The following is a 13,298-nucleotide window of genomic DNA, read 5'->3' as shown; positions in this document are numbered from 1 at the left end:
GGGGGACGACTCCATACTGTCAAGTTTCATAAAACGCTAGGCTGTACTGGGAGGATTGAAAGCCCCAGCTGTGCGGGTCTTCTCAAGAAACTGAAGCACTCCTGGACTAACGAGATGAGGAAGCTCAAACATGGGTGCATGTCCGGCACCAGGAACGGTGATGGTCTCGACCTGGCTGAAGTTGGATGCAACCCATTGCGCCTCGCCCACCGGGTCCTTCCAGTCCGGATCAGCATCGCCTATGACGATGAGAACCGGAGCCTGGACACGGGCGATCCACGGCTGAACAACGCGATGATCAGCATTCGATGAGGCGTGGAAGGCTGGCCACCGCCCGGGACGTTGCAGCAAGGCCGTCGAGCTGGCTGCTCGTTCTTTGGCCTTGTCAACAGCCAGACCGGGCCACAGCTTGGCCGCGTACATGCGCCAGGCAAACGGACCCCACGGCTTCATCAACACCAGGTGCAAGACGCGTCGCATCACGGCCCCCATCCCGTTGCGGAGGAACGGCGCGATGAGGACCAGGCCGGCGACTTGGTCCGGCCGGCGTCCCGCGGCGATGACGGCGGCGGCGGAGGACAAGGAGGCGCCGATGAGAACTGCCGGGCCGCCTCCGAGCTTCTGGACCACGGCGAGGAAGTCCTCGGCCGTTGCTTCGTCTCCGTAGCCGTTGAATGTGGCTGTGCTGTCGCCGTGTCCGCGTAGATCGACGCGGGCGACGCGATATCCGGAGGCCACGAGTTCTCCAACGAGGGGATCGTATGCATCGCGCGTGTCTCCCAAGCCCGGCGAGCAGATGATGAGAGGACCAGTGCCTACAACTTCAAACGCAAGCTTGCCGCCGTCCGCCTCGATGTACTCGACTGTCATTTTCAGATGGATGTGGCTGAGGCCTCGATGAAGATGTCGTCGTTCTCACCTTTACCACGCAGGTGAAGCTTGACGATGATGGAATCTCCATCGTCTGATCGCGGGTAAGCCGGGCAACCAAATTGGGACATGCATTGCAACGGTGGTGATATAATCAATTCTCAGTGGCTGGAGTCCATCAAGAGTCGAGCGATGGTGTTTGGTGTGGCTACCCTGTACCCGTCATCTGAAGAACTGAGCATTATTTCTTGGACGTGTTTCAATCAATTGTTGGTTGATCCACCGTGATGGCATTTTTTTTAGTGAAAGGGAGAAGAGCATTGGGAAAGTAAAAAAAAAAATTGTGTCACTCCATATTCTCACGTCGCGGTTGATTGTCCTTGGCGTTCCGCGAATGACCCCCAACATCTTGCAGATCCAAACAAGAGAACTCTTGGCAAATGCGCCGTCTACATCAGACCAGTAAAGGTGGAGCCGATATTGCAAGACAGGGGAGCACCAAGACTCGTTTTTGCGAGGAACATGGCGCAGAATGTCGGTATCGCAGGAGATATCTCGGGAATATCCATCAGATCAGCCACAGGCAGCCTGTAGACGGCAACCAATCTTTACGGGCCGAGTTTTCGACGGGGCGGTGGAATTCAATGGGTTGATATCCTGATGTGATCTATCCGTCGCTACCGCCATCGCTATCATGTTCCTGCATGGGTTGCATCCCTGTCCGACGGAGATGGCTCGCCGCATCGCAGGAAATGACGCATCGGCACAGTACGCAATAAGGCCACTTGGCTCGGCAGGGGTCCAACCCAAACATGAGGCTCAAGTTGATAAGAATCACCGTCTTTTCGGTCCGGCCCAGAATGTTAAAGTAACGTGTTTGCGCCCCCGTGTAGCGTGGCTCGTTTATCCTACGCATCCACACTGGGCCCACGATGTGGTGTGACTGCTGAGGAAATGGACCGAATGCGTCACCAGTTGACGTGACGCGAGGATGAAGACGCAGCAGAGAGGGATGGAGAGGAGATATATAAGTGTATGGGAAATCGGGAAAATGATGGGAATTATTCTCGACACCAAGCAGTATCATCTGTTTATAGCACACACACACACACGAACCAGACGCACAGCATCATCACCATGGCCGAGTTTGAGATTCCCACCGAACAATGGGCCCAAGTCATTGAACAAACCGGTGGTAAGCTGCACATTGAACTCTTCACGCACGTCTCATACTCACAATTACTGCAGTCACAACCTACAAGAAGATCCCCGTCAGGCAACCTGGCCCCGACGAAGTCCTCATCAACATCAAATATTCCGGCGTCTGCCACACCGACCTGCACGCCCTCAACGGCGACTGGCCGCTCGAGCGAAAGACGCCCGTCATCGGCGGCCACGAAGGCGCCGGCGTCGTCGTCGCCAAGGGAGACTACGTGACGGACATTGAAATCGGCGACTACGCTGGCATCAAGTGGCTTCACTCGTCGTGCCTGGCATGCTCGTTCTGCATCCAGTCGCTTGAGCCGCTGTGCGACCATGCCCAGCTCTCGGGATACACCGTCGACGGGTCGTTCCAGCAATACGCCGTAGCCAAGGCGGCGCATGTCGCCCGCATTCCCAAGCACTGCGACTTGGCCGCCGTGGCGCCCATTCTCTGCGCCGGCCTGACCGTATACAAGGGCCTCAGGGTCTCGGGCGTCCAGCCAGGCGGCTCGGTTGCCATTGTAGGCGCTGGCGGTGGCCTCGGCAACCTCGCGATCCAGTACGCCAAGGCCATGGGTATGCATCCCATTGCCATCGACGGCGGCGCAGAGAAGGGCCAAGCATGCCTGGATCTTGGTGCGACGACATACATCGACTTCATGACATCAAGCAACATCGTCACCGACGTCAAGGCCGCCACATCAGAAGGCCGCGGCCCTCACGCGGTGCTCCTCCTCGCCGCCTCGGACCGGCCGTTCCAGCAGGCCATCCAGTACGTGCGGTCCAACGGCACAATCGTGTGCATCGGCATGCCCGCGGGCGGAAACTACCAGGTGCCCGTGTTCGACGCCGTGGTGCGATGCATCAACGTCAAGGGCTCTTATGTGGGCAACCGACAGGACACGCAAGAGGCGATTGACTTCTTCGCGCAGGGCATGGTCAAGGCGCCGTTCAAGGTGGCCGAGCTGAAGGACCTGCAGAGTGTATTCGATATGATGAAGGCGAACCAGATTGTGGGACGATATGTGCTCAAGGTGAGCGACTGAGTAGTCAAGGTGAGCCAAGGTGAGCCAAGGTGAGCCAGCGAGGTCAGCCAGCGACTGAGTACTCACGGCCAACCAGCAACCTGCAACTGAGTAATGGCTGTGTATTTGATGTGATGGTGCGGATAGAGGGTCAATGAAATAGACATTCCATAGACGGCGAAATATCATGCTTCTTTTTTCCTGCTTCTTTTCCCCGTAGCGTTGTATCGACCGTAACCCAATGAGAATTAGCCTACGGCGGCTGAAGTGCAACATCTGAAACGAAACCGAACAACCGGCCCAGCATGCAACATTTCAAGCGAAATGTGCGACAGCTAGTCCGTCTCATCGTTCCGTTCTACCCGCCAGACACCAATCGCTCTTCCTCCGCCTTGCCGTTTTAGCCGCCCACACGTTCGCGAAGCTCCTTGAGTGGATAATGGGAATGGCGCCACCCCCGATTCTATTCGTCCTCGCGGCTCCAGCTTGTTCGTCTCGAAGGTGCCGCTTTTCCGACCGTGTTTGAAGCGGAATGGGAAATAGTTGCTTGAAACTGGACAGTGAAAGCTCGCCGCCAACCGCTTCCTCGAGCACTCATGTTTGCTCTGGCGGCCTCAGGGGTCGGCTCATGGCGGCCCTTGGATCTGCTACAGGAGTGTACCTGATCAGTTTCATTCTGTCGCTTCGTTCCGAATCGTGGAGACGCGTGTCGTTTGAATATGCTGTCCTGGCATCGAGAACACACATATAAACGCTCTCTCATTGCCAAGACTGTTGCCAAGAATCTGTACAACCAGCATCGTCCTTTTCTCTTTCATCCATTCTTTCTTTCTCTTCAGAGCGTTTTCCTTTCAATTAAACCTATTATTTCATCAACAAGAACAAGCGTGTCCGGCAACATGATGCTTCTTTCTCTTTTCTCCGCGAGTATGCTGGCTCATCTCACCCTCGTTTCCGGTCACCCTACTGCCCCGAGCGGCAACGAATTTTCCGTGCGGCAGGTCAAGAATCACAAGTTCACAAGAGACGGGCCCCAAGCGCTGGCCAAGGCATACATGAAATATGGCGCTACACTTCCCAAGTCTCTCGCCGCTGCCGTGCGTAACGGAAAGACTTTGCGCCGCCGCCGCAACGCCACGGGCAGCGCAGTGAACACTCCAGTTGAGAACGATGCGGAGTGGTTGACGCCTGTCCAAATTGGAACCCCCCCGAAGACGTTCCAGATGGACTTCGATACTGGGTCCTCGGATCTCTGGGTATACAGTTCCCAAGCTGCAGCCGCTGGCGGCCAGACCGACTATGTCGCCGCGGACAGCAGCACCTCGAAGGCGTTGAACGGCGCCTCTTTTGAAATCTCGTATGGCGACGGAAGCGCCGCTGCGGGCCATGTTGTCAAGGAACTGGTTTCCATCGGAGGCCTCGCAGTCAACTCGCAAGCCGTCGAGGTTGCCGATCAAGTCACTGCATCTTTCTCCCAACAGGCGGACCTGGATGGGTTGGTTGGGTTGGCTTTCAGCTCCATCAACACCGTTCAGCCTCAGCAGCAGAGCACCTTCTTTGCAAATGCCAACTCTGAGAGTGGTGTCGGGCTGTTCACCGCCGACCTACAGCAAGATGCCCCTGGCACATACAACTTCGGATTCGTCAATCAGTCGGCTTTCACCGGTGACATTGCCTTTACTGCCATCGACTCCTCGGCCGGCTTTTGGAACTTTACTTCCCCCGGATTTGCCGTGGGCGATGGCAACACTTCAATCTCTTCAACACCCATCTCCGGTATTGCCGATACCGGCACCACTCTTCTCCTCCTACCTGGGTCGGTCAACGACGCGTATTACTCCCAGGTCCAAGGAGCGCAGCTGGATCAGACGGCGGGTGGCTTCACATTTCCTTGCGATGCGAAGCTCCCTGACTTTACCTTTGGAGTTGGCAACGGAACCGTCACAATCCCTGGTTCGTTCATGAACTTTGCTGCTCTTCAAAGCACAGCCTCGTCCAGAATGGGCAAAAGGGGTAGGAAATTCCATCCCTCCAAGGCTTTTACAGCCCAGGCGGCCGATGCGGGCACGTGTTTCGGTGGTATGCAATCAAGCGACGCTGTGGGCACCAACATCTTTGGAGATATTGCTTTGAAGTCTGCCTTTGTGGTTTTTGATGGAGCGAACTCGCAGATAGGATTTGCGAAGAAGGATCTGCCAGCAGCTTAGTAGCAGTAGCGATATCTCCTTTGGGATGGCACTTATTTTAGCCATTAATTGAGTTCGTTTGTTGGACCTCCGGTTTGCATTGTGTTAGCGTCTCGTGTAGAGTGACGTCTCGCACGTTTAGAAGCTGAAGGCGCCCTGGACTGCGCCTTGCGATTCGGGTCAGGCGTCAGTTGAGACGTTGGGTGTTACTTCTGATTACAGTTAATCAAGCTGATGCAGGGTGATCAGGTTGATTGATGTAATCAGGTTTATTGATGGCTAAGGAGCTGGTAAATAGTCTACAGGGAGAGTTGGAGTATACCTGCGTCTAGTCCCAGAATCGTGAGGACTTCGGGATCATCGCGATCCTGCTCGGCTCAGGCTCATTCGGTATTGGCTCATTTCTCCCAGAGAACCATGACGACTCCCAGTTCTGCCTGGTCTGGCCGCCGGGTCATGACAAGGATCGTAAGAGCAATTGTGTGCCTTCCTGCAGCTTTGATTGGACCATCGTCCAGCCATATTTGGCGCTTGCAGCTTATTAGCCACCATGTTGAGCAACAACCGGCGGCGATTTATGCGCAATGGCGCAAAACTCCGAGGCGGTTCAAACACCTCATGGACGGGTGGTTTCATCAGTTATGTATCCGTTATTCTCACCCAACAGTCCCAAAACTGGTGGGACTCGGTGGCCTAGTCATTCGCACATGCCGGAACATCTGACATTCAACTTTCAAACATCATTGTTCTCGAAACCATGGAAAACGAAACGATCGAATCCGAGCACCTGGCTGTGCCCCTCGGAAGGCAAATTCCCTCGTTGGAAGCACCTTGCATTATCCGTCCCAATCTCCCAAACGACGGAAAGCGGCATTCTACTTCAGAAAACTCTTGTCATGGTGTAGCAACTCCCATACTCGATAGCAAATACGGAAAATTGCGCAGATTCTTTGAAGATGGGGGCCGGGGCCACCCAACAAGAACGATCCTGCCCGAACAATCTATACCGTTGCCTTTCGGTAGTTCAGCGAGGTCAACGCTTTCAGATCGCAATCAATTTGCGTCAGCATCAAAATGGGCGCCCTTAACTGGGATTCAATCCGTATCGGAGCTTGGTGAGACCTTTTGCTTCCCTTCCCTAGCATATAACGACGGTAATTCATACCTTCTTAGAGCTCTCTACTGATATCGATAGTTCCATCACTTATTCACCCCGAAGCTTACCGCCCCACGGTAATGTCGGGATCTCGTAGCAGTTTTTCACCCCTAAGGAATCCCATCCACCAGACAACCTACATACCCACCCACCAAATAGGGAGATTGGGGAAATGTCCGATCCCAACCTGCAGATTTCATATCAGATGCTTTGCGTGGAAGGATGACTGGACTAACCACACTCTAACCCATTATAAGGGCACTATAGTTTGTGGATTTTGCCCAAAGAGCGGATCAGCCGCGCAGAGGTCGTTCAATCCCGTTGATGTCTTCAAACGACACCTAACAGTGGAGCATGGTGTTGAGCAAACACCGCTAGCCAGCCGATGGAGGGCAATTTGTGGTGCTAAAAAGCCCACTGGCTCTGTCCCAGATGCTACTGGGATATGCAGTACTTGCTCAGTGACATTTTCAAATGCCCAAGACTTCTATGAGCACCTGGACGACTGCCTTCTACTCACTGTGCTGAAAGAGAATCCCACGGAAGCGATCAATGCTAAACGGCTGGATGCGCCTGTGGACGACATGAAGCTCTCAACTGACCACGAGTTACGGATCAAGCTCTTGTATGAAAAGTCTCAGCTTATAGATCCCCGTGTTTAAACCATGAAGCTGCTGAGGGTATTCCGATCGCTACTACTACTGACGAGGAACTGCATGTCATACTCCATGAGGAGGTGCAGTCAACAATCGAGGTCGCAGATCCCCTTGTGCACTCTACCGCTCCTGATATGACCAATCAGTCGACAGAAAGAACCGAGCCAAAAGCTACCTCAGAACGGCTGTCAACAAAAACTCCCGATTCAATTATTATTGGTAACAACAATGAACAACCAGCAAATCCAGAAGACTCGACTGGACCAGAGGTTTTCAAAGGCAGCCTCCAACATAAAGTTGAGGATGATATTGTCCAGGTTGGCATGCCGGGTACATATGGGATGTCCTTTCCGGCGCTTCATGCAGCTGAGACAAGTGGCTGCACAACTGACGGCTCAGAGAGTTTTACAAGTTGCTCAAGCCCCGAGGACAGCCCTTCTCCAGGAAAAATCGCGAGTTTGAAAAAGGAAGCAATAATCAAGCGGATCTTGGGCCGATTCAAGACTTGGCTGGACTCAAGATTAACTCTGCTGGCATATCAACTTGATGGTGGCGGTCCATCCTTCGGATTGAATGAGAATTCAGCAATACTGGACCAGACTGCAGCACATCCTGGACAGACTGCACGCGGAGAAAAAAGAGGTCGAGATGACGATAACCAAGACGGGTCTGACGATGGTAAAGGTGATAAAGACCGCAATGGCAGCCGCGAACCGAACCGGGTGAAGACGGACCAGGAAGATGGCCAAGATTTTGCATGCCCTTTCCTTAAACACAACGTGAGGAAGTACCAGACGAAGCGGTGCTGCGCATGGTCGGGCTGGAAGACGGTACATCGAGTTAAGTATGTTCAGCTTCATTATAATGCTAGCTTGGAGGGGGACTGACTCGGAGTCCAGAGAACACGTGTACCGAAAACATCGACTGCCTCAATTTAAGTGTAACAGATGCTGCTGCGAGTTCCAAAACTCGACCCAGTTAGCAGACCATCAACGCTTGGAGGTTCCTTGCAACATTCGGCTCCAAGGGCAACAAGATGGTGTCAACGAGGAGCAAATCTTGGCGCTTCGATCTCGGAAAAAGTCCAAGGGAAATACCCCCGAGTCAGAGAAATGGACTAAAATGTACAAGATCATATTCCCTGATGATGAACTTATTCCGTCTCCTTGTAAGTTCAGTCAACCTCCCCGCTGGATAGGTAACTAACGCGTGACTACATAGATCACGACATCCAATTCCAGCTAGATGAGAAAGACCTTTCGGGTTGTGTTGATAGCAACTTGCGTGGGGAGCGAGGCGAACTCGTCTTTTGCAAATGGTGGCCCAATGCCATGTGTCCCGCAAAGCCTCTTCGACATCATTCAGAACACGATGATTGACTCGTTGGGGACTACCCAGTATGATTTTGAGGAGCTCTTTCGTTTTTCAGGGGAAGGCTTTGGCCAGATTGACTCTGGTTACGGGTCTCTTGAACGTAATTCTGCGTCTGATCTCGCCAATGAGAAGGATTAGTGTCGGTTTGATGCGAAGAGCAGATCATAAATTTTAAATCTCGTGTCTAAGATGGCCTTGTGACTCACTCGTGTGAAAGCTAATAACGACATTATGTAACTGTAACAAGTAAGACAGTCATATAGACTATAGAGAGTCACATGGAAGTATATGCGTACAGGAACTTTTTGTAATGCTTTAGATTTATATTACACTTGGTTATGGTAATTCTATAGCCAGCACCAGGGAAATTTCCAACAGTGCAATGAATAAAACAACAATTCTCTACCCCAAACACACCAAACTGATCATGTTTCCCCTACTGTCTTCTTCCACTTGGACTTATCGACTTGGCAGAAAGATACCTACTGTAAAAACTCTGTCAACTGGCACAGCCTAGCTTCTCCACATCTTCTTCACCAAAGAAAGAAGAACCAATACATCAAGCTGTTTGTGATGTTTTGGCGGTTGGCAGTGGAAATTGGAGACGCCAAGCTGCGAGAGTTGACAGAGTTGACAGAGTTCTTACGGGATTTCTTTCCCTACTTAGGCGATGAAGGAGTAGACAGAAATACTCCCGGCTCCACCAGTCTCAATATCCACCTTGATATTGTCGGTCGTCGCCCAATTGACGATGTCGGAATAGGCCCTGTTCGCGTCCTCAACCATGCCAACAGCTTGGGATCCTGGTTCATGGAAGAACTCTGTCTTGAAGAGCTTGATGGCGTTCAAGTTGCTGTCGTAGTACATGTTTCCCATTCTGGTCCTGGATGCCTTGTTGGTCGAATGTACATATTTCTCACTCTTTGTACTTCCGCCAGACGGGGCAGTGTACCAGAGCACAAGGTCGACAATCGGCTTGCAGCGGGCATATGGAGGCTCGAGGCTGTTTTGAATGCAGATTTCTGTTTTCTCGCAACGAACCCATTGAGGCCAAACCCGACCATTTATATCTCGGCAGGAGACCTTGAGGATGTTTGCCTTGAAACACTCAGATTTTGTGTAGGTCCGACCCGCTGAACAAATGTTGTAGGTTCCAGTGGTATCATCTGGTCTTAACTCCTCCTCGCACCCTTCTGTGTCTGGGTCGCAGGAGTACAGACTCTGGCCCGTAGATACAACTGAAATCTCGTCGAGCTCGAAAGTAACGAGCGACAGTTCACTGCTGTTGACTGCTTGCCGCCTGGTGATGATGCCCTCTTCAGGATTCGAGATAACAGCTGACGAGACTGATCCAGAGAGGAGGAGTCCTACCAGCATGCTTGCGATTAAGTGTAGACGCATTTTGCCTGATTGATCTTTGGTACTTGGACCTTGGTGATTGGAAGTTCGCCGTGTAAATTGATGGTAAAGAAGTCTTGTAGGCTAATGGAGAAGAGGTTTGGAGGTTGATGATGAAGAGAGGTTTATTCTCGTGGGAAGTGTCGGTCTCTTTATAGGAAAAATCGAAGAATAGGGCACAAGAAAGAAACCGATACTAAGCAATAATACAAAGCTTGTAACATTCTGAGTCCTGTCCGTCTTCGGATCCCTCTCTTACTCTCTAGTCACGAGAGTGACCTACCGCACTAGTATGAGCACGTATATGAGAGATAAACTTAAAAGTCGAACGAGCAGTTTGTAAACTAAACAAATCTGGTAAAGCTTTCCTTATCCCTGAAATATCACCGTACTCAAATAAGGTTCGAAGGCATACGTACCTAACTCTTTTTGTTTTCCTTAGTCTTCTTATTTTCCATAATAATGTATGCACTATTGGCATTCTTGCTTCCCCATACTCTGATCAGGGAATGCCTCTAATAACCCAAATGGTCAAGGACTGTATAGAGGAGGTAATATGTGCCGACGTAAACGAGAACTAGCCAGCGAAATTTATCATAAGCTACTTAGATAAAAGGAAGCTCGGCTGCAGCATGTCCACTGCCGGGCGCGGGAGCAAGGAGTCCTGCATACCAGGATCTGGGATCTGGAACACGAGGCAAACTAGTAACCAAGTGGGATGTCCTCAGTCCCCTGTTTCCCCCGGATAAACGGAAGTTTGTATCGAAATTGAATTTCCTAAGCTTGGACTTATCTTCTTGGGCTAGTGTTTAGTCGCTGCTTTGAATCGTCTTCGTATCGTTCCTAACTCGATTCAGACACATACTTTTTGCACGCCACTATACTGCATAAGGACTACCGAGTAACTTGAAAAGGCTCTACTTGTTCAGCCAAATGTACGAAGCTAATACCTCCGTTTTCAGAAGCCCACAGCCTTTGAGAACGTCGAAAGTTAGAACCTTAGCGCCAGGTCATTCTTGCCATCTGGAGGCTCTAAGCAGCCGAGTGAGGCGAATGGTAGCTTATCACAGCTCAACATTTGATTGCAACGTTAAGTTGTCCAATTTTCTTCACCGCTTCATATTATACTCAGCAACGAGGCGAAAGAATGCGCCTCGGCATTTGGTCAATTATCCCTGAAGGTTTAGGAAGTCGCCGGGGCAGTTCTAAGCTGGGTTTACATCAAGTACGCTAAATTGTGTGTCTGTGGTTTTGTTCTACTTCGTATTCGAGGAATTAAAGCTTAATTTGATTCTAGACCTTCTAAAGCTTGGGCCAATCGAACCACTGGGTTTCTATTGCAGCAGCTTCCAAAGGAGGATATACATGAAAGAGAGGGAATTGTTTGTAACAGGGATGTGAGACCCCGGACCTCGCTAGGATTATATACTCTTACGGCCTGTGCTTACTAGATCGAAATAGGTGTAGACTGTAGAATCTTTTGGAATGCGTACAGGAATGTGCCGGTGATGACTAAAAGTGTTGGATTAACCAGCTGAGCTAAAAGATAAGATGTACACCCAATATTACTGTAGTCAGGGTTAATTAGGTCCATAATGCAACAGACCCCCCCAGCTTGAAGATATCTTTGCCTTTAAGCTGAGTCCTACCCCTATTTTGCTTCGTGGCGAATTGTCGTTATCTAACAATTAACAGTTAGATCCGCGCTCGCGTAAATCCTGGGAAGACCTGAGGTTTGAATCCTAGACACCACCCTATTCCCTTCTGAAGGGAAATCCTCTAGCTACCTAGTCTTAACTAGCTGAGCTAGAAGATAAGGCGAACACCTAATATTACTGTGGCCAGGGTTAATTAGGTCTATGATCCAACACAAAGGATAACCTTGTAATAGAGGTCTCGACCGACAAGGCCCACACACACCCTGAAGGTTTCCTCGTATGATTACCTTTTGATGGATCCATCACAGGCAATTCAATTAGGACAATACTATTTTAATACGATAATTATATTTATTGATCATGATTTTTATGAATCTGGGAGCCCCTGGCCCCATCTTCTCTATGGGGGCTTCTCGTCACCCATAATGTCAATCTCGCCACCGATAGCAGTGATCAGGATATTGATCTATCAGAGAATTGCGCCTATCCGGCCCCTATGCCGTCACACGAGGGTCAATCTAACACCTTTTTAAAGAAAGTGCCTCGTTTTCAACGGCCTGCGTATCAACCTGTATTACCCAACCTACGAAGTTCCTTTCCTAGTATAGTAAACTTGTCAGGCAGACCGATAGAAAAGCTACCTGTGTTAGGACCAGATCTATGGCGTGTTTTCTTTAAACCTGGAGGGAGACTTTAAACCTAGTCCACTGTCAACAACCTAGACAAACCTAAACCTTAACAACCTAGATCACCCCGACAGTCTAGGTAGACCGCTTGTGACGGCTTCACCGGTCCAAGGGTATCCGGGGTATCCGGGGCAGCAGGATTCCCAGGGATAACAGCTAGCTTCCTTCCCCCCTAGACACAAAAATGGACACAATCTTCCATCGTCACCAACCTGTCTCAACTATTCTATTCTGTCTGATAAAACTGAAGGTGGATTTGGATCTATTTCCCCGAGTACGAAGTATTTGTCCCTACTACCAAGTGCTTCGTATTCGTATTCACGCTCCGGAGCCTTGGAGGCTGTGTGTTGCGATAGGCACCTCGGTTGTCAGGGAAGACACGAGGTCGCGTAAATCGACGCCATTACCCATTGTCTTGGGGCTTTGATAAATGTCAAAAACGAAGCAGCGTGTCATTACCATTTTTAATGGACCTAGACGCCCAGCGAAGGACGACATGATGCTATCAGCTGACAACGAGTCACGGATCAAGCTCTCGGACAGAGAACGTGGCCTTATAGATCTCCATGTTCAGACCCATGAATCTGCTGCGGATATCCTGATCGTTACTCCTACCGATGAGGAACTACATCTAATACTTGATGCTGAAAGGCATTTTCATTCTTCATCGATGAGGAGCGGGCAGAGATCGAGGCTGCAGATCTCCTTGTCCATTCTACGGCTCCTGACGTGGCCAATCGGTCGACAGAGAGGACCAAGCCAAACACCGAACGGGTTTCAATAAAAACCTCATGTCTATTACTGATGCTCTGACCTAATGTTGAAACAATGTACATCTCGGCTCTGCAATAAATCTTCGTTCATTCTCCACGCCGGCGGAATTGAGTCCCGATTGCGATGGAAGCAAACACATACGACCATAGCTCTTAGAAAATATGGGATCCCGTCCGCTCTCCCTTAGTCAAGCTGAGAAGCGGCGAATTAGTACTCGGGTCGGTGACGACCGGGGAATCCTCGCTGTTGTATGTTACCTTTTTGACATTTTTTCTCTTTTTTTGCTGCCATTTTCAAGAGCTAATGCTGGTG

The 13,298-nt window shown here is 50.6% G+C and overlaps 5 protein-coding genes across 5 annotated transcripts; 3 read left to right on the top strand and 2 right to left on the bottom strand.

Annotated features, from left to right (window-relative positions):
- Positions 1-36: 36 nt before the first annotated feature.
- On the bottom strand, positions 37-870 carry BGZ61DRAFT_535173 (Alpha/Beta hydrolase protein; the record flags this gene model as incomplete). Its single annotated transcript, XM_046254242.1, has 1 exon — positions 37-870. The coding sequence occupies one exon, from the start codon at positions 868-870 to the stop codon at positions 37-39; it is 834 nt and encodes a 277-aa protein (XP_046101679.1).
- A 1,137-nt stretch (positions 871-2,007) lies between these two features.
- Positions 2,008-3,119, top strand: BGZ61DRAFT_358073 (chaperonin 10-like protein; the record flags this gene model as incomplete). Its single annotated transcript, XM_046240936.1, has 2 exons — positions 2,008-2,065; positions 2,119-3,119. The coding sequence occupies 2 exons, from the start codon at positions 2,008-2,010 to the stop codon at positions 3,117-3,119; spliced, it is 1,059 nt and encodes a 352-aa protein (XP_046101678.1).
- Positions 3,120-3,324: 205 nt separating this feature from the next.
- Positions 3,325-5,371, top strand: BGZ61DRAFT_456250 (aspartic peptidase domain-containing protein). Its single transcript, XM_046246486.1, has one exon. It carries the CDS (start codon positions 3,818-3,820, stop codon positions 5,303-5,305), a length of 1,488 nt encoding a protein of 495 aa, XP_046101677.1. The 5' UTR covers positions 3,325-3,817; the 3' UTR covers positions 5,306-5,371.
- A 1,859-nt stretch (positions 5,372-7,230) lies between these two features.
- On the top strand, positions 7,231-8,475 carry BGZ61DRAFT_535170 (uncharacterized protein; the record flags this gene model as incomplete). Its single annotated transcript, XM_046254241.1, has 3 exons — positions 7,231-7,940; positions 7,996-8,264; positions 8,318-8,475. 3 exons carry the CDS (start codon positions 7,231-7,233, stop codon positions 8,473-8,475), a joined length of 1,137 nt encoding a protein of 378 aa, XP_046101676.1.
- A 658-nt stretch (positions 8,476-9,133) lies between these two features.
- On the bottom strand, positions 9,134-9,871 carry BGZ61DRAFT_535169 (uncharacterized protein; the record flags this gene model as incomplete). Its single annotated transcript, XM_046254240.1, has 1 exon — positions 9,134-9,871. One exon carries the CDS (start codon positions 9,869-9,871, stop codon positions 9,134-9,136), a length of 738 nt encoding a protein of 245 aa, XP_046101675.1.
- Between the last annotated feature and the right edge of the window lie 3,427 nt (positions 9,872-13,298).

Source organism: Ilyonectria robusta (genome assembly GCF_021365365.1).
Source record: "Ilyonectria robusta strain PMI_751 chromosome Unknown BGZ61scaffold_16, whole genome shotgun sequence".
Taxonomy (NCBI): domain Eukaryota; kingdom Fungi; phylum Ascomycota; class Sordariomycetes; order Hypocreales; family Nectriaceae; genus Ilyonectria; species Ilyonectria robusta.
This window is presented reverse-complemented; position numbering and strand designations above follow the sequence as displayed.